The following is a 20,680-nucleotide window of genomic DNA, read 5'->3' as shown; positions in this document are numbered from 1 at the left end:
GTCTTAGGAAATAGAGAAGGTTAAAGCAGGAGGACAGCAAAATCATCAGCACAAACAGCATCATCTGTACTCATGGCAAGGAGGAAGAGGCAGAGGAGCAAAGGGACAAAGGGAGTGGGGGGCATAGGGGAACAGCAGCCATTAATGAGCTGCAGGGGAAGGGGGGGCACTGCTTCATATAGTGCCTTTCACGGTGACAGAACACAACATCCTGAACCAGGCACACAAACACACAGGTGATGAATATGATGATGATGATGATGATTGTGTGATGCTATTGTTGTAATTATTAATGCTAATAATATTATTGTCATTATTTAAGTTCTTATAAATTTAAGAGTTCAAGTTCAGGTTCAGGTTTAAGTTCCAGTTTCTTGTTATGACTTGCATGCCCCCTACAGACCACCAGACTGCCATGAAGACCACACCACATATTAAACAGAACATCAGAGCACAGATTTAAGGACTGCTGGTGGGCTGTTGGTGGCATATCTGCATTGAGTGACACCGAGTGACTCCGGATGAGACTTGTCACCAGGTTTAGTCATAGCTGACTGACCCTTCACTGACCCTGAGAGTGAGGAGGAGAACATTAGATCTGCTAAGAAGCCCCCCGCCCCCTAAATCTCGACCCCCTGTCACTGACGTTTTAACTAAAATCACTTTCTGCCTTCCTTCCTTCCTTCCTTCCTTCCTTCCTTCCTTCCTTCCTTCCTTTGTTTTTCTTTCCTCATTCCTTGCACAGGTGCCCACCATGGAACGGCTGCTCCTTAGTCTGCTGGTGATCCTCGTGCCCACGATGGCCATGCAGTGCCCCAAACGGTGCATGTGCCAGAATCTGCTCCCTTCCTTCACAGTCCTGTGCACCAAGACTGGCCTGCTGTTTGTGCCCCCCAACATTGACCGCCGGACAGCCGAGTTGCGGCTGATGGACAACTTCATCACCACTCTGAGAAAGAAAGACTTTGCCAACATGACGAGCCTCATCCACCTGACCCTGTCGAGGAACACCATCAGCCAGATCATCCCCAGCGCCTTCGAGGACCTGCACGACCTGCACGCCCTGCACCCTCGACAGCAACCGGCTGACCACCATCAGCGACGAACACTTCCAAGGCCTGGCCAACCTGCGCCACCTGATCCTCAGCAATAACCAGCTGCAGTCCATCTCGGAGGGCTCCTTTGAGGACTTTCTGGAGACCCTGGAGGACCTGGACCTCTCGTACAACAACCTGGTAAAGATCCCCTGGGAGACCATCAGCCGGCTGGTGAGTGTCAACACGCTCAACCTGGACCACAACCTCATCGAGTTCGTCCCGGAGGGGATCTTCTCCAACCTGCACAAGCTTGCCCGCCTGGACATGACTTCCAACAAGCTCAAGAAGATCCCTCCAGACCCTCTGTTCCTTCGCATTCCCGTTTACGCCAAGATGAAGGGTTCTCCCTTGTCTTCATTGGTGCTGAGCTTCGGCGGCAACCCCCTGCACTGCAACTGCGAGCTGGTGTGGCTCCGGCGGCTGACCCGCGAGGACGACCTGGAGACCTGCGCCTCGCCACCTGAGCTCACGGGCAAGTACTTCTGGAGCATCAAGGAGGAGGAGTTCATCTGTGATCCCCCCATGATCACGCGCCACACTTCCAAGATGTTTGTCATGGAGGGCCAGGAGGTGAGCCTGAGGTGCAAATCCGTTGGAGATCCCGAGCCATCCATCCACTGGATCTCTCCGGATGGCAAGGTGATCGCCAACACGTCCCGCACCACCTCCTATGAGAATGGCACGCTGGACATCCACACGACCACCATCAAGGACTCAGGCATCTTCACCTGCATCGCCTCCAACGCGGCCGGCGAGTCCACGACGCCCGTCGAGCTCATCGTCAACCCCTTCCCGCTCCTCAGCAATCGCACGAGCCACATGAAGGAGTCGGAGCCCGGACCCTCGGACATCTTGACCGTCAAGTCCGCCAACGACTCTTATGGCCGCCTGGAGCAGCACGTCTCGGTGTCGGAGCTGACCTCCTCGTCGGCCCTCATCAGGTGGACGTCCCAGAATCACATCCCTGGCATCCGCATGTACCAGATCCAGTACAACAGCTCCTTGGATGACATCTTGATATACAGGTGAGCCGCCGGTGGGTCCCAGCCCGGGTGTCAAGGTTAGGGCCTCACACCTATGATCTTATGACGAGGTGGCCAATCAAGTCTTAGTGGGCACCTAGGGATGGAGTCTTTACTGGGAGAGCAGGGTGGGACGGGCTCAAAAAAATGTTTATGCCCTAAATTTCCAATATGGTAGGCCTGGTCCTGAAACTCCAAAGCAGGCTTGTGACCTGCAGAGTCAAACAAAAGGCCAAGTGACAAACTCTGAAAGGGAGAGGGGAGCCGTTAAGGACTGGCACCAATAATCTGTGTGGGCAGAGCTTGGTGACCAGATGAACATCTGAAAGATGGAGTGTTTAGGGGGGAGGTCTGGTGCTTCGGTGTCTAAACAGGAACAAAGAAAGGCATCCGTTCAACAGTTAGAGTAGGCCTGGCCCTAAAACTCCAAAGCAGGCCTATGACCTGCACATGCACACACATAGACACACACACTCGCACACATGCACACCCACACACACCCATGCATCCACACACACGCACACACATAGACACACACACTGTCGGACACAGACAGGCGGACACTGATAGTTCACCCCACACACGTTTATTACACATTGTTCTATTTACAAAGTGACACCCCAGTACTCCCCCAAAGTCCAGGCCTTTAATAATAATAATAATTCATTACATTCTCACAATGCCTCTCTTCCTCAGGTGCTCCTCCACTCCTCTCCTCTTCCTCCCGACTCCAGCCATCAAATGGAGGGAGGTGGCCCCTTGTCATACACACCCAGATGTGCTCCAGGTGCCTCCCAATGAGCGACTGCCGGCACTCCCCGGTGTGGCGGAAATGCCAGCTGTGCACCCGGAAGCACTCGGGGTGTCCCTGGTCTTCGTCCCTCCAGCACTTCCGGGTGTGGCAGAAGTGCTGAGGGCCAGGGCTCTTCAGGCATCCAGGCGCCCCCTGGCGGTGACCACTGTTCTCTATAGGGTTGAGCTTCTACACTGTTCCCATGGTCCCCAAAGCCACCAGGGCAGTTGCCCCCTAGTGGTCTGGAGGAGGTGTAAGCCCTCCTCCGGTCCTTCCAGGCCTCCCGGCTGGGTGCCACCCCCAGCCGCTTGCCACAACACGCACATACACACACACACACACAATGCCTTGAAGACTGCGCTCAGTTCATCTAATGCTCTGATGCCTTTGGTGGTCACACAGAACTCCCACCCTTGTGCTCAGTTCACCAAGGAGAGCCCACACCAACCTTGGTAGGTCACACTAAATCTAAAAAGGGGGCACCACCCCCCCAGCCTGGTGGCACACACACACACTGGCATGTGAATAACTGGGTGGCACTGCAATGGCTGGTGAAGCAGCGCTTTAGAGATTAAACAGATGAAGAGGTGAGGTGATCAAAGTGGGACCTCGTCTGGTGGTCCGCAGCTGTTAAATATTAATGTTAAAGTCACTCTGAAGGTAATTAACGCACCACACCAGTGACACCTCAGCCTGCTCTACTGTGCCCAGCTTTAGTCTCCATAGCACTTAGAGGGGACACCCTGGCTCGGTTCAGGACCACGGACAGCAGGCCAGCAGGAAGGGCTGAACTAAAGGGAGTTTAAAGAGGTGGTGGGACTGAGACGGTTAAAACTTCGACAAGAACGAGGGGCACAGATGGAGACTTGTTGAGGACGAAATTCACACAAATGTTAGGAAGCACACAGAACACCACAGCAAGCACGCCATGCATGTCTGTGGCCCACTTTCCAACTTCACTTCACCATGAGGTGGGCTGCAGAGAGTGACGGAAGAACATCAACGCTGGAGGTCCGTACTTCCTAAAAGGCTATTTAAAGCAGCAGACAATCAAAATGTATAAAAATCTTCACGGCCAAAAGACCACTCAGCCCGGCCAGGTCACCCTACAGTCTATGAATGTGCCACCATTAGCAGGTCACTCTTGGGAAGCCCTCATTGTCTTCAAAGCATCACGTGTGCCAACCATCACCAAGTGCCCACTAAGGACCCTAAAACACACAGCAGCAGTGATTAGTGACCCACCCTTAAAATGACAACTTCTACCCAAAGTATGAGGGGACACTGCTGTGCCCTCCCATTCCTAAAGTGCTAAAAGCAAGGTGGATTAAAGTGGTGGGTTTTTAGCAGAGATAGTGACCGAGTCGTGTGGTGGGCAGCAGGACCACAGTGGACAAACGAGATGAATGGCACTGGTGAACTCATCACATCACAGCATCTGTACAAGTGGTGAGCCACAAGCGGGCATTAAGGAGGTTGTGCCAGTCATATGGCCGTAGATTTGCCTCTGCCCGCCCTGTCCTTGACTCCCCTCTCTATGTCCTTGCCCTGGTGTGGTCACCGTGCCCAGGTGGACTTCCAAACAAACGACATCACATTTTAATAATAGCGGAGTCCAGTTTTGGAGACCCCCATTTAATGGGTGACAGTTTACTGATAGAGAAACTCCAACAGGTGACGCAGGACTGAGACCCCTGAACTCCAAACCGCCGCAGCTGGCTTCAGGACGCTTCCTTTTATAGGTGAGGTCCATCCTTGTCTGTTTCCAAGATGAACTTCTGGGCTCTGTCTTCATTGAACAGCTGATGGACAGGAAGTGGCAGTGGAGCCGAGGTGATGCCAGTGGACTGTGATGTCCTTTCACCCTTCACCTTGAGTCCTACCCGCTCCTAACCCATCAAAGTGGGGGTTTCTAATTGAATGCTGTGGGTGTGATTGGGTGGCTCAGCAGTTTGCTAACCCCTGCCAGTGCTTCTTCCTTTATATTTTCTAAAGACACACTACTTTGGTTGAATGCTGGTGACTGTGTGTGTGTGTGTGTGTGTGTGTGTGTGTGTGTGTGTGTGTGTGTGTGTGTGGCACCTCACAGGCCTGGAACAAAACAGCAGGTTCACAGTGAGGTGGGCTCACACTTCTCCTTGATGAGCTCTCCATCCTCTTCTCCTGTTCTTCTGTCTCCTTACTCTTTGCAGGAAGGTTTCTGTCTCTGTCTCTTTTGGTGGGGGGGGGGGTGTCATATAATTTAAGGGGGTCATGCCAACAGGTCTCATGCCCAGAGGAGCTGAGGAGTGTTCACATCACAGTGACCCCTACCTGATGGGGGGGGGGGGGCAAAGGCATAACCAGCAATAAGAAAGTCCTTGTACTCAATCCCTGTCTGATCCATCACTGGGGCTGCCATCACACTGAGGGGTGCAAATCTAAACCCCCCCCCCCCACTGTACTTATGAATGGGGGGCTGCATTTGACTCCTCACTAGTGTAGACCCCAGCAGACTGGGGTCGAGGAGCAGGTAAGAAGACGGCCGTCATCTCCATGGAGCTCGGTGAGCCCAAGTGCCTTGGCGTCCCTCTCAGTGACATTTGAGGATTTTAGTGACAAGCCGGCCCACCTCTTTGCTGTAATAAGAAAAGTGAAAAGCAACTCAAACCCATCATAAGGCGGCGCGGCGCGGCCCACCACTGAGAGGCGCTTCATTATTTCCACTAAGCGAGTCCTAATAATTACCTGTCAGCTTTTGTTCTGACACTCAAACACACCCAACGAGCGCGGGGCTCAAAGCGGAAAATTCTCACTGCGCATACAGCACGGCTAATTAAGACTTGTCTGTGCCCAGCGTGAGAGAGCGGCGGTGCCAGCGGTGGCAGCCAAGAGCAGGAACCTGCAGTGAAGAAGAGGACGGGACGAAAGCAGAAAACGCCGTCTTGATGGTCACACCACCTGGACCAGCGGGCAGCCACCTGCCCAATGTGGGGTCTCTCACACACTCCACCAGGGCTCACAGGGATTTGTGCCCAAATGATCGGGGGTCCAGACAGAAAACAATGGGGGCTTCCGGAAAAGCTCAGATACGGCTGTAGTGAAAAACTCTCAGGTGAGCCCAGTGGGCAGGTCATGTAGGACTTGTGCCTGGCATTGACTAGCTGGACTGAAGACGTGGACAGAAACGCAGGCCCATTTAGTTCATTCTGATATAGCGCCTTTCATTGGCTGCAGTTATCAAATAATACAACAAGATGTGCCCGGGTTTTGGCCTTCTTAGGTTCGGTTTATTATTATTGATGGCCATCTTGTCCTTGTGATTTTAGATGACATCTTTCCACTCTCTTTAGTATCCTAGAAAGTAGAGTTTGCCATTAATGAGCTTTCCCTGCTTTGCCCTCATAAGGTGGTGGCTCACTCATCTCTTCCCACTTCACACTCCGTCAGGGCACCTCTCTTGGGGTGTCCATAACAGCTGACACACAAAGCAAGGGTGACGTTGATGGCACAGCACTCTGTTGGCACGAGTAGGCATGGCCAAATGCAGAGGGGGTGTGGTCATGACTACGATTTATGGACAAAGGAGCTGTGGAGATGGACACTTGCCAGTTGGCATCATCATGGCTTTCTGTCGAGGAGTGCCAACTTCTGACAAACGCCAGAATGGATGTGAGAAAGCTGGTTGGGCAGTAAAGAGCTGGTATGCCAGGCCAGGCCATGCGTGCCCCTTTCTTTCCAGATACGAGTTTCAGACTCGTTTGCCTGTTTCTCATTATCATAATGCCATCTCTTCTTTGGCCTTTCATCCTTGTTATGTCGAGGATATCTCGCTGATTTCCCGGCTTCTCCCTTTGGTGCCAGTGGTGATCTGGCACACGCTGATCATGCCCTGATTTGAGGATTGGCTCTCAGGGATTTGTTTTTATGTGTTTGTATTTGCATTTCATTTACTTGTTATTCATTGTTATTGTTGTTCTGAATAAGTGGCAAGCCTGGCAGTCAACAGCGCGTTAGGTGGACCAGGAGTGACACCCTGAGGTCAAGAGTAGGAAATGCCACATCCTGAGGGTGAAAGACCAAAGAGGCTGGGACTGTCCCCATCATTGGTCCTCCTTCAAACTCTGGAGGGGGGGACCCCTTGCCTCTGATGTGATGTTAATAAAAGTGGACTCTCAAAGCTCCATGGGGACCCCCGACCTGATGTGGACAGTAGAAGCCTCCTCCTCCACCCCGCACTTTGGGGTTTCCACTTGAGGTGCCAGTTGGACCGAGTGTGACGAACAGTAAATGTGCTTTTTTAACATTTACTTCTGCTGGGGCACAAAGTTGAAAAACGGTCAGCGAATCAAAGATGTAAGAGCGATGCTTTCATATGGTGGGGCGCTTCGACTCTTTGATGATCTCCTGGTCTGTCGCCATGCGTTCCTCTTCTTCGATTTTGTCTAGCGGGCCTGCAAGCCGTCGTGTTTGTTTGCCACTCCATTGCTGGGCATTCTGGTTGACTTCTTGCTTGTCGATGTGCTTCAGCGTCTTGTCTCCTCGTTCCTAGTCGTTCTTCATCACTAAAGGACCTTCTGCGATTTGCTTGACTCACAGCAGATGTCGCCGGTATTTTTTTCTTTTCTTTATGTCATTAAGGACAATTTGCTTTTAGTTTTACTGGCACATTGCTGTAAACACGTCACCACAGGTCACTTTGTCATCCTTCATTTATGTTTAATTATGTTTGATGATCAATTAAAGCAATACTTGCACATGATTATGAAGTCAGATCACATATGTATCGTGTCCAAGAGGATTATCAGCACATAAGAACATACAGAAAGAATATAAGAAATCTGACAAATGAGAGGAGACCTTTCAGCCTGACAAGGTGGCGTGTTTAGCTAATGTTTCATCCAGATCCTTCTTAATAATAATAATAATAATAATAAAGGTTATTTATATAGTGCCTTTCCCATGCTCTTAGAGGCTGTCAAGGTTTCTGCTTCATCTTCTAGACTCCCACAACTCTTTGTGTAAAGAAGTTCTCTCTGCCTTCAGCCCTCACTGCACGTCCCCTTAACTTCCAGTGACGTCCTCGAGTGCTCAGTTCCCCCCTAAAGCTGAAGGAATTCTGCTGGGTCTTCTTTATCAATACCTTTGCAGATTTTGAAGACCCTGGTCAGGTGCCCACGCTGTCTCCTCCTCTGTCCTTAAGTCCCATGATGCACCTGGCTGCTCTCCTCTGCACAGCTTCACATGCTGCTATGTCTTTCTTGTAGTGTGGTGACCAGAGCTGCACACACACAGCAGTCCAGATGTGGTCTCACCAGTGCATTATGTAGTCGGAGCACATCATCCCTCCATTTTGAGACATTTTATGATGTAAGCCAACGTTTTGTTTTCTTCTAAATGATGAGAGCATTGTGTCAACATAAACCCCTACATCCTTTTCAGAGGTCTCTTCTGATGGCTCAGTGTCCCCCATCTTGTCTTTATAATTGGCATCCCTTTGGGCCACATGTACCACTTTACACTTTTCTATATTGAACTTCGTGGTCCAAGTGTTTGCCCAGTACTGAAGCGTGTCCAGGTCTTCTTGAATTGTTTCTGTGCTCTCCTCAGGGTCTTCCATTCCTCCAACTTTAGTATCCTAACCTGCACATTTCACCAGTACGGGCTTGAGGGTCCCTCTTTTTCCCAGACCTTGTCTCCCAGCATGGTTGCCTTCTGCTCAACTTCTCCACATTCAGGATCATGTTTTGCTTGTCTGTGGTGCTCAAGGTTGTGTCCACTTATTGCTTTTCATTTTTCATCCTATCATTGGCTTCTGCGATTTGCTTGACGCTCACCAGGTCCCGCTGCTCTTCGTTTGCCTTCTGCCGTGTCACTTGGATTTGTGGTCACTTTGACCACGGGTCATGTTGCTGCTACCTCAGATTATTAGAGGATTAAGATCAACATCAAGGTTCTGGCCACAGGCGTTCTTCATGATTCAAAGACCACCAAATGGCAGTGAACTCCTACTGAGGAACCCAAATGAAAAGCCAAAGTGAATTTCACAGCAGTCAGAGCAGTAGGCTAAGCACAACTTGTCACAGCGAAACTGAGTGACCCAATCATAACTCCATACCTCGCTCCCTCCATCCATCCATCCATCCATCCATCCCTCATGCCATCCATCCATCCATCTATCCATCCCTCACCTCCTCCATCCATCCCTCCCTCCCTCCCTCTCTCCATCCATCCATCCCTCATGCCATCCATCCATCCATCCATCCATCCATCCATCCATCTATCCATCCCTCACCTCCTCCATCCATCCCTCCCTCCCTCCCTCTCTCCATCCATCCATCCCTCACACCCTCCATCCATTCATCCATCAATCCATCCCTCGCTCCCTCCCTCCCTCCATCCATCCATCCCTTGCTCCCTCCCTCCATCCATCCCTCGCTCCCTCCATCCATCCCTTCATCCCTCACCTCCTCCATCCATCCCTCCCTCCCTCCCTCCCTTTCTCCATCCATCCATCCCTTGCCCCCTACATCCATCCATCCTTTGCTCCCTCCCTCCTTCCATCCATCCATCCATCCATACAGAGCTCTTTCCAGGGTCAGTGGAGGCCACTGGTGTTTTTCCTTCTTTTCCAGACTCCTTTTCTATTTTTCTTCCTTACCTATCTTTCCTGCTATCCGTCCTCCTTCTTCCAGTCATTCTTTGATGTCACCATTCCATCTCCTTGCTGCTCTCCCTGCTGGCTGTTTCCACTTTCTTTCTTTTTCTCTCCTCCCCTTTCCCGCATGTGTGCCCAAAGTGACACATTAAGTTCCTTAATAACGTCCCCAATGATTTTTTTTTATTTTCTGTTTAGGGTCTTCTCAAATCGTTTCATTTCTAACCATTTGTCCCCGTCCGGCTTTCCAGCAGCTCCTGTGACATCTCACTTCAAACACTTTCAATTTCAAAGGGACAGCGTGAGCTCCAGGGTCCCACAGTTAAAGCTGGTGAGTGAGAGGGTGTCCCAGTGGACACCGAAGAGGGTTAGTTGGGGTGGGAGGCAGTCGGTGGACCTCATTTGCTGGGCACATCGATGGGTGAGCAGGAGAGACAGGACTGAGAGCGAGTGACCTGGGCATGGCAGACTGTGATGTCCATCCTCGACCTTGGACTTCCTCGCTGTTGTGCCACTTATGGATTACGGATTGAAAGGCTGAAGGCTCCACACTTTGGTTTTTTTGGAGTCTGTTTGCCTTTTGCTGATTGTGATCAGCGCACTTGGCACCAGTAGCTTGCTGTTGTGTCCTCACTTGTCCTCATCCATCCTCAGTTATGACTCTCGATGTCACTGGAGACAGAAGATGCTCGTGCCAGCGGGTAGCCGGGGTATCACACCATGACACGCCATTCACACACCATTCCAAGTTGTGCCTTGTCCTCCTTTCTCTCTCCCTGGTCAGTCTGATGTTTGGCCGCATGCGTTCATCGACATCACGTTAAACTTTCTCCCTGGCACTGCAGTGTGGCACCCCTGATCCGGCCCTGGCAGTCTGACGCTGTGATTGCCCTCCAAGTCTTAGTCATAGCATTTGGGTGTAAGGATGGTGGTCTCAAACCTTCCATCTCCAGGCAGACAGGAGGGAACTCCACGGACCTGTGAGGATGAGCCCGTCACTGCAGACGAGTGATGAAATGGGACATTGTCCCCAATGGCCACATGTACTGACCACTATGCCCGGTCCCCCTATGGACACCATCTGTTGTCTGTAGAGCTCATCAACAGCCTGGCGTGTTATAATGCCACAGGAGCAGCACCTGATCTGGCAGCACACACTGCGATGTTTCCACCTCTGTGCCATCACATCTGGACTGTGACCCTGTGCCACCAAAAGGAATGAATGTGACACCCCAGCCCTGTCCTCTCCAGAATGCCAACTGGCACACAAAGTGGAACACGTGAAGGAGTTTATGACGGGCAGTGCTTGGAGTAAAACACGCAGTGAAGGTGCGATGATGGCACATGCCCTGTGCAGACGGGTGACTCATCTACTTCACCCTGTCACTTCCTATCAGGGGACATTCTCCACATTGTGATCCTTAAAGACCTGATTGACAGTCGATATGCTGACTGTGGCGGAAGAAAGTGACATCTGCAATGACAGCTGTCTCAGTTTCATGTAGATGTCCAGCGTTGTTCTCCAGCGCCATCTGAACAACCACTGCTTCTTGTCCATCAGTGAATGCGTCACCTTGTCCAGCAGCGGGTGGTCCTTTCCCAAATCCATGAAGGCACCTCCTATCCTTGGGTGTCATTTACTGTGGGATAAAACTTAGGGAAGTCAAACAATGTTGATGCCCACGTCGAACATATAAACTGGATGTCTGCTCAGGTGCCACATCTGGAGATGTGTCCACCAAGGCACCACAATGCACTGGGCCTTGATGACCACCCGAAGGAGGATCTTGGAAAGAAGGGAGCAGGAGACTGAGAGATGGATCAAAGTGACGTCATGACGATGTTGGACTGGTTAGTCTGGTGAAGAAAGAGTGGAGACAAAAAGTGAAGCTCTGGATTTGCTGGTCGATTTATGTCCCTGTCCTTGAGCTGGGGGGGGGGGGGGGGCTTAGTGGCTGACAGAATCAGATCAGGGATACAATCAGGAACAGGAGGAGCTCCTCCATGTCCCACAGAGCGAGTTTGAGCCGATTTGGCCTTCTGATTAAGACGCCTTCAAGGATGAGGAGACCATGAGGTTGACCCGGGACCACCTGAACAGGTCAGACCTCCCAGCTGGAGTGGGAGCACCTCCGTGTCCTTCTGGAGGGGTTGGAGGCAAAAGGGATGTCTGGGCATCTTTGTGTATACTGCTGCCCTTGTGACCTGGGCTTGTGTAAGCAGCAGAAAACGGATGGATGGATGGATGGATGGATGGATGGATGGATGGATGGATGGATGGATGGATGGATGGATGGATGGATGGATGGATGGATTCCCATATGGGTGTCTCAATTGTTCATCATATTGTGACCTGCAGAGGGTCTTATAGCATCCCAAGCCCCAGACACCACCACACAGACACAAGTCCCAGGTTCAAATGTGACGTTTATTCCAATTAGAAAGCCCTCATCAGGTTTCGTCTCTCGCACTGGCTGGTGAACTCGAGCACAATGCGCTTCTCTTCTCCTTCTTTGTCCCGACTCCACACTCAACTCCAGCTCAGCTCCTTTTATCTGAGACCTGCGAGTATCTCCAGGGTTAGGCCCATTGGAAGTACTTCCGGGTCATTCAGAAGTCCCACAAAGTAGGGATTGCAAATCCTTGCAGCACCCCCTAGTGCCACCCATGAGACCCAAAAGGGTAGCCTAATGGGATTACAGTTCCCAGCATACCCTGCAGGTGTTCGAATGGACATCAAAACCTTCGGATGCTGCCTTCTACTGTATTGGGGGATGAGGTGGTCTTGTTCCAATGCATGTTATCACCACAAATGTTTGAGATGCACCACCTATTGAAATGACAAATGCAATGCTTTTTATTATTACAGATGTTTGTGATGTACCATCTGTTAGAATGGCATAATACAATGCTTATGTTTTTTGTTATGTGTCATTTGGTATGGGATTCATAAAAGCAATATTAATGTTTGAGTTGTGCCTTCTGTTGACATGACAAAGGCAATGCATTTTATTATTACAGATATTTGTGATGCACCATCTGTTGGAACAGAAAATGAAATGCATATACTTTATCTCAGTTATATCCAAAGTATCTATCAATGTAATCCAATCTATCTATCTATCTATCTATCTATCTATCTATCTATCTATCTATCTATCTATCTATCTATCTATCAATGGGATGGGATTCATAATAGCAGTATTAATGTTTGTGATGCACCATCTGCCGGAATGACAAATGCAATGCGATTTTATTACTATAAATGTTTATGATACACCATCTGTTGGAAAGAATAATGCAATGCTTATACCTTATCTCTGTTATTTGCCATATGATGGGATTCATAAATGCAACATTAATGTTTGTGATGCACCATCTGTTGAATTGACAAAGGCAATGCATTTTATTATTACAGATGTTTGTGATGCACCATCTGTTGGAATGAATAATGCAATGCATATACTTTATCTCTGTTAAATGCTGTGGGGTGGGATTCATAATAGATATATTAATGTTTGTGATGCACCATCTGCTGGAATGACAAATACAATGCATATGTCTTTGTTATGTGTCATTTGGTATGGGATTCGTAAAAGCCAAGTTAGTGTTTGTGACGCACCATCTGCTGGAGTGACAAATGTAATGAGTTTTATTACCACAAATGTCTGAGATGCACCATCAGCTGAAATGATAAATTCAAAGCATTTTATTATTACAAATGTTTGTAATGCACCATATGCTGGAATGACAAATGTACTGCATTTTACTACTAGAAATGTTGGTGGTACACCATCTGTTGGAATGACAAATGCAATGCATTATTAGAAATGATGGTGGTGTGCCATCAGTTGGAATGACAAAAGCAATGCCTATGTCTCTGTTATATGTTATTTAGTATGGGATGCATAAATGCAGTGTTTGTGAAGTGCCATCTGTTGGAATGACAGATACATATCAAGCTGGACAGACACACAAAAACTCTTATCCTTTTATTAAGGTAGATGTGTAGGATTTTATATTTATCTACCTTACATTTCTGCCCACTGCTAATCAGCCCCTTCCATAGTCCACTCTATGTACGTTTAGTTTAATGCCCTCTCCCTCACGTCTTGTAGTTTGAGCCCCTGCCCCTCTTATCCAAGTCCTCCCCTGCTGACCCCTCCTGGCTCTCCTGCTCCTGATGGTCTTTGCTTTAATCATTTCCTCCATGAAGTTCCCTGTGATGCCACTTAGATTCTTATGTCATGAGATGCCATTTCCTGATGTCTGCCATGTGTGCTTGTCTCTCACAGGAAGGACACGGCGTCTCTGGCTGTGATTTGGTTCAAGAGGTCAATGTGACACACGGCAATCCACATTCATCTCTTTTCAAATCTTCAATAAAATTTAAAGAACAACAAAGATGCCCTCCCACCCTAATCACCCCCCAAGTCCCCCCCCCCACACACACACACACACACACACGGCTTCTTCTGCTTTTGTGATTCTTTGCTCTCCTAAACTTCGTTGAACTTGAAGACCACCAAGTCTTTCAGTCATCTTTAGTATTTTATTTCCACATGCACTCCATGTGTCCGTGGTGTCATCTTGTTTTCTTGTCACCATTTTGTGACCATTGCTCCAGCGTTGCTGGGCTCATGGACTTGGAGGTGGTGGCCTGCAGGTGAAAGTTGTGAAAGTCTTCTTGGTTTTCCACATTTTTGAATTTGCGGTTAGCGTTTTGAGTTTTGGTGACAGTAGGGCTGATATTCTGTTTCGTGTGACGTCTGTGCCCTGGTTGCCTTCCCTTGGTGGCACGTCATCAATAGGCTGTATGACAAGGGTCTTTCTCACGTTTGGCTATCACTTGAGGATTTTTTTATAGATGTGGGGGACACCATGACCACCTCATTAACTTTGCCCTCAGGTACCACCATGGGCACACTCCATTGTCAGGGGTGTGTCACACTGGCATTTGCTGCCCCTGAACTTGCCTTCATGGTGGGTTTGTCATGAGCCCAGCTGGCCTAGTCAGTCGGGGGCTGCTGCAGCGGGACCCTCGGGCTAACCAGACTCCTTTCTTTTGTGTTCTCCCCTCAGGATGATTCCGGCGAGCAGCAAGTCATTCCTGCTGAGTGACCTGGCATCGTCACGGGAGTATGACCTCTGCGTCCTGGCCGTGTACGATGACGGCATGACATCACTGACGGCCACCAAGCTCATTGGCTGTGTGCCCTTCACCACCGACAAGGAGTACAAGCAGTGCCGCTCCATCCACGATCAGTTTCTGGGTGGCACCATGATCATCATCATTGGTGGGATCATCGTGGCGTCCGTCTTGGTCTTCATCTTCATCCTCCTCATGAAGTACAAGCTCTACAACAACTACAGCAAGCAGAAGCAGGCCAAGGTCAGCAACGTCTGCCTGCAGACTAATGGCAGCCAGCCCGGGGTCCCGTCCGGCGCTGCCAGCAAGTACGAGGTCCCGGGCCAGGAGGTGTTCGTGAAGGGGACGACGGTCGTGGATCTTAATCCCGACTGCAGGAAAAGCCTGAGTGAGGACGATGCCATGTCACAGTAACGAAGGGGGGCCGCCGGGTTCCGGTGCCACGAGCTTCTGCTGGCGCATCGGGTGTCAAGGTGAGCTGCCCACATGGCACATTGCTTATACCCGCTTGGACCCATTGATAACTGATTATTGTTTGGTGGCATCTCTGACAATGCCATCCTGTCCTGGCGAGCCTGTGTCGATTTGGTAACGTCCTGGGAGGGCAGATGGCCAAAGCTGTTTGGGGTTTTTGGGGCAGGAACAGGTGATGAAGTGGCGGTCACTCAAGAACATCAAAGCCAAAAAAGTCCTGAGCTGCCCTGAGAAGAAGAGGGAAGAGACGCCAAAGTCAGAACTTAGATGGGCAAACAAAAAGACCCCTCGGCCAAACATTCACAATGTGAATGTGAAACACAAGGGGCAGACACAGTCGAGGGCCTAAAGGGCCTAAGGGTCTAAAATGGACAAAAAGCCGAGGCCGACATCATTAAACCAACAAAACACCAAATGGCACACAAAGCCAAAGCATCCTGCAGGCTCGAAAATCGGCCAGCGGCATCGAAACTGGCACCCAGCCCGAGGTTGGCAGGACCCTTAAAAAGGCCTTGGGCAGCAGAGAATACAAGTAAAAAAAATCACACAATGGTTAGCAAACAAGAGGAGACCCCAAGTCTCTAACCTCATAGCCGTCCTGCCCACCCCACCCCTCAAACTCAAGCAGCAGGCTTTAGGGGGCCTGCACTCCAAAAAAGAGCTCACAAGGGAGAGGTGGCCGTGGAAGACCCCTGGTGTCGGGGTCACTTACTGGTAGTGGTGGTCTTTTCAAACAGATTTCCTGTCCCAGGCCACTCCCATGGTGGTGTGACTTGTGTGCGTGCATGTGCCCTGTGGGGGTAGACTGGCACCCCACCCAGCCCTGTGAATCAAGTTCAGATTCATGGATGAGCCTGAAAATGGAAGGGCACCGGAAATCCAAACTGCCCTGATTTTTGGTTCATAACAACCGTGCCAGCTTTTTAACAAAATGCCAACAGCATTTCTGTGGCCACAGCCAAAGCACTCAATGCCCACTGATGTACACAACATTATGGCTGCCCCCTTCTGATTTGTGAGCTGGTGAGCCCCCCCAGGCATTAATCACACTTGAGATTGACTGAGTGGCCGACCCCTCACATGGTGCCCTTACTTCTGTCCTTTTGGCTACCAAACACAGCTTGGCATCCCAGTGGCTGAGGTGTGGCAGTGCATGTCAAGTAGTTACAGGGTCACCAAGTCGAACAAGTTCAAGTTGGCACTGGCCTGGGCTGCCCTCAGCTGCCATCATTAGATGATCACCACACAGAATGACCACTCCAGATGGCACATATGGCATGTCCACTTATGCTCAGATAGTCACTCACTCTGTAGTGCCTTCCTCACTGCACAAAGGGCACAGGGCTGACTGGCATTCTGAGGTGTGTACTTTTGCCCATCAGACTGCACTTCACTGGCAGAAACATCAGCTGAAGAGGCGGCTCAAGACAGAGGGGCTCAAAGAGGCCACTGAAATCCCCATCTCTAGTCACCGTCGAGTGGCATTGTGGCATAAAGCTGTCCGTGTTTCATGCCCGCCACTGTTGGCTATGCTGTTAGCCTGATTTGTGCCCATCATCCTCTGCTTCATCTCAGTTTGCCCCTCATTGCAGCTTCATTAGGGCTCGTTGTGCTGACCACTCCAACTGCACCCTCTGCCCACTCTGCAGCCCATCTCTCTCTTGGCACAGAGCACCTTGCCCAAGTCTCTGTGATGAGATGATGCAGGAGATCAGTTGGCACTGACTGCTCGTAGTCCTGGCCAGTGGTATTGCACTCACCAGAGGAGTGTCTTCAATGGATGAAGTGGCCACTCACACCTGCTGTGCCACATGAACTAGCTGAGGGTCAAGGTGTGCATGGCCACTTGGCAGAGTGGGGGACGTGTGACAGCCACCCTGACCTCAGGAAGGACTGGGAAAAACATTCTGGCACTTTCAAATGAACGTGACCACCATCTTGATCAACCAAAGTGGTATATTAAACCTGTCTGAGTACTTGGCATGATTGCCAGGTGGATGAAGAGTGCTGAGTGGGCATCATGAGGGGCTGCTGGGCAGCCTCCAGTGAAGCACTTATGCAACTTCTTTGGTGACAAGATGGCGCCTGGCAGGACCCTTAGATGTTTTGGTTCTCACTCTTCTCATTCTAATGAAGTGACTTAAAGCAATTGAGGGTCACAGAGCGGGCATCAATGCTGGACAGGGTACAAGGTCACTGCAGGGCACACACATACACTCCAATGGAGGGTAAACTAACACAGCAGAGGAGAACTTCACACTGGCACTGGCACAACATGGTGGCTCCACACAGATGGTGGCTCAAATTGAAGACTCCGGAGCTGAGAGGCAGCACCCCTATCCAGTGTTCCATCATGCCAACCTGCCAATAGTGCTATTATAATCTGAGCCACCTGGAGATAAATGTAATGGATGGACAGATGGATGGATGGATGGACATCAGTTCTTGTGTGAACTAACATAATGCGTGTTGGGGTCAGCACAACATCAGCTGAAGAGGCGGCTCAAGACAGAGGGGCTCAAAGACGCCACTGAAATCCCCATCTCTCTAATGTAGAACATGCAAAACACTTAAAGTCCAAAGTGAGAAGTGTAGAAAACATAATGATGATGGAAATGGTGATGATGATAATGATTATTATTAATAATAATAATAATAATGATGATGATAATAATATGATCACCTACTACATATGTGTAAGTAACGAGAACATCACTTTCAGATTCAATGACTGTTTCAGTTTCAGTGCTTGAAGACAGAGCCATCTCGTTATCACTGCTGAGAGGCGGCACCAGTCTGCTGCAGGGCACACTCACCCACTCACGCCCAAACTCCACCAACTGAGCAGAGGAAATGGGCACTCAGACTCCACACAGACAAGAGTTCAAGTCCCTGGCAGTGTGCCCTCATGCCAGCCCTTTACTCTTATTGTAAACCCTGCAGCCTGGAGCTGTTGAATGGAATGGATGGATGGATGGATGGATGGATGCCATCTCCCTGTTCTCCTTCACTCATCCTTCAACTCAGTAAGTCCTCTGTGGTGATAGGCAGGGCAGAGCCAATCACTGCAGCGCCAGGTAGAAAGCAGCACTCAGCTCACTGCCCTCACATGCCAGCGGCCAGCCAGCCACACAGGGACAGTTTAGAGTCACCCATTCCCATGATATGCCACTGCTTGGCATGTTGGCATAGAAAACCCCACCTGGACAAAGTGTGGAGCTGTGTGGCATCGGGCACTGTGCTGCCCACTAATATTTTTATTGTGCCAAACGCCTTGACCCAGGCGAGGATGCTTGGCGTCTCTTCTTCCAGGCCCACCCAGGGGGTCTTAGCCACTTTTATTAACTTTTTCTTTTCTTTCCCCTCAGATTCACAAGTAACTCAGGAAATGTAAAGCTGCTGCAACGACTTTACAGAGAAACGAGGAGAGCCCCACGGGTAAGGGGTGTGTATGGGGTGCTGAGTGTGGCCGGTGGGCACAGAGCGGGCAGGCACCACATCCACAGGTGCCCGTTCAGATTCCCTGCACAGCTTGCTCTTCAGACAGGACCAGCCGTTCTGGCTGGTGCTAAGTGGCCATACGGGTCTGCGTGATTCTCAGTGCCAGCGCGGAGGATGTGACCCAGTTGGAGCTGCCATTGCACCACATGTGCTTAAACACCGGCGTGGGTGGCCCCCTCTCTGGAGGTGACATGGGCGTTGATGTGACAGATGGCTCACGTGCCAGTCCACTCGCTCGATGGCCCTCCTCCCCGTCCTCGGCGCCCACCTGTGTGCATTCACACCAGAAGGTTTGGCATTTTCACTGTGCCCGCCACGCTTCAGCTCCATGCTTTTTGTTTGTGAAGCCCCCCAACCCCCCACCAGTGGGCTGTGAGTGCAGAGGAGCAGCCCAATGCTGCCATCTAGTGGCCACTGAAGGCTCCTTCAACTGCTGCATGCTCTGCAGGCTCTTGAAGCTCACAGCCTTCCTGCAGACATTCACTTGAATGGTGTCATGTAGTCGTCATGGTAACCAATGACATTTGGGGGGGTCTTATGGTCTGGATGGCCTGTCACAAAGTGTGCTCCAAAGAGACAGAGGAGTCCCATAGGGCAGCAGTCTGTCAAGAGAGCCCCAGAATCACAACTGTGGCATATCACTATCATTAGACATTGTGGGTTGGGTGGCACTGTAGCATAAAACTAAGTGTGTCCCTTAGAGATTCAGGGTTGGGTGGCACTGTGGTACTGACACCCTCTGTAAGTTGGGTGGCATACTGCTGAACTTTCCCTGTGCTACTTTTGAGACGTGAAGTCCTGTTAGCTGGGTGGCATATCACAAAGGGAAGGGACCCCAGATTGGGGTCTGGTAGACTGAGTGGCACAGTAATGAAGCTGGAGGTGGGGGTCTTGTTTGCACATTAGAGAAGGTGAGCTCCTAATTGGGTGGGCAGCATGCCTGTATGGGTGCTCAGAAACCCCCTGTTAGCTCGGGGGGGCACGTCAATAAGTGAGGTGGTGGACCCCCAGTTTGGGGTCTCATGGAGTGGCACAGTAGTGATGCTGGGGTTGGTGGGTTTGTGGCCTAGTAGTGCTGATGGTCTCCTTATCGATATTGGGGTCCTATCCTGGGTGGGATGTTGGTGAAGGCACTCCTTGGATTGTTGCCTCACATTTTGGTGCCCAGTTGTCCCACTTTTTGTTCTTGGTGTCAGTGACGTCACCATTACAGTTCTCTCAACTTTCAGAGACCACCAAGGAGCTTTAGATGGTGCAGCACTGCCCCCGTGTGGCAGCTCTGAGTGGTGCATTGAAAGCCCTCACTTTGTGTTTTGCCTTTTCTTTAGGTGGCTCACCGAAGACCCCCGATGTCCTGCTTGTTGGCCGATTCCCTGGTTGTCACCTCTGGACTGCTCACCAAGCCCCGTGAAGTCACTGTACCCTGGATTGGTCATCGACGCCCCTCTTGGGGTTTCATTTGCTCTGCAGATTGTCTGGGGGCTGCGGCCTGTGGTGTCACCTGAAGGTCTTCCGGCGAGCACCTCAGCGCTAAGAGGGGACGACGTGAAGAGAGGGGACGTCTTGTGGCCCACCGGCCGCTGGCTCCAGCTTTCTTTTCTCTTTTCTTTTTGGCACTCGCAGCGGGATGCGGACTTCTGAACTTTGGAATCTTAATGCGGCCCGAGAGGAGAGCGGCTCACCGATGAGTGGCGGACAGTCGGGTAGAGGGCTGGCATCCTTTGGGGTTCAAATTCATATTTTTCTCCATAAAGGTAAATCTGACGCGTTGGATTTCATAGACACCAAAAATCTGCGTTTTTAGAGAAATAAAAGTATTTTTGTACAATTGTGGTGATGTGTCATCTGTGGCTCCACCGATGGCACAGCCCTTCACCCTGCACTTTGACCTGAGTCCTCACGATGGAAGATCCATCCTGTGTGTCCAGTTGAGACCAAATGTCCCTCGGCAGGCTGGCAGGGCGTGTTGGCCCTCATTCTTTTCTTGCGGTGACATTTGTGGCTTCC

The 20,680-nt window shown here is 50.5% G+C and overlaps 1 protein-coding gene across 1 annotated transcript; it reads left to right on the top strand.

The window, feature by feature from the left end:
• Positions 1-721: 721 nt before the first annotated feature.
• LOC114644485 (leucine-rich repeat and fibronectin type III domain-containing protein 1-like protein) lies at positions 722-20,478 on the top strand. The gene is given in 5 exon segments (XM_051923259.1): positions 722-1,069; positions 1,071-2,122; positions 14,632-15,171; positions 18,541-18,610; positions 20,002-20,478. Coding segments are annotated over 3 exon segments (1,848 nt in total). The 5' UTR covers positions 722-754; the 3' UTR covers positions 15,113-15,171; positions 18,541-18,610; positions 20,002-20,478.
• The last annotated feature ends 202 nt before the right edge of the window (positions 20,479-20,680 follow it).

Source organism: Erpetoichthys calabaricus, chromosome 1 (genome assembly GCF_900747795.2).
Source record: "Erpetoichthys calabaricus chromosome 1, fErpCal1.3, whole genome shotgun sequence".
In the NCBI taxonomy this organism is placed as follows: Eukaryota; Metazoa; Chordata; class Cladistia; order Polypteriformes; family Polypteridae; genus Erpetoichthys; species Erpetoichthys calabaricus.
This window is presented reverse-complemented; position numbering and strand designations above follow the sequence as displayed.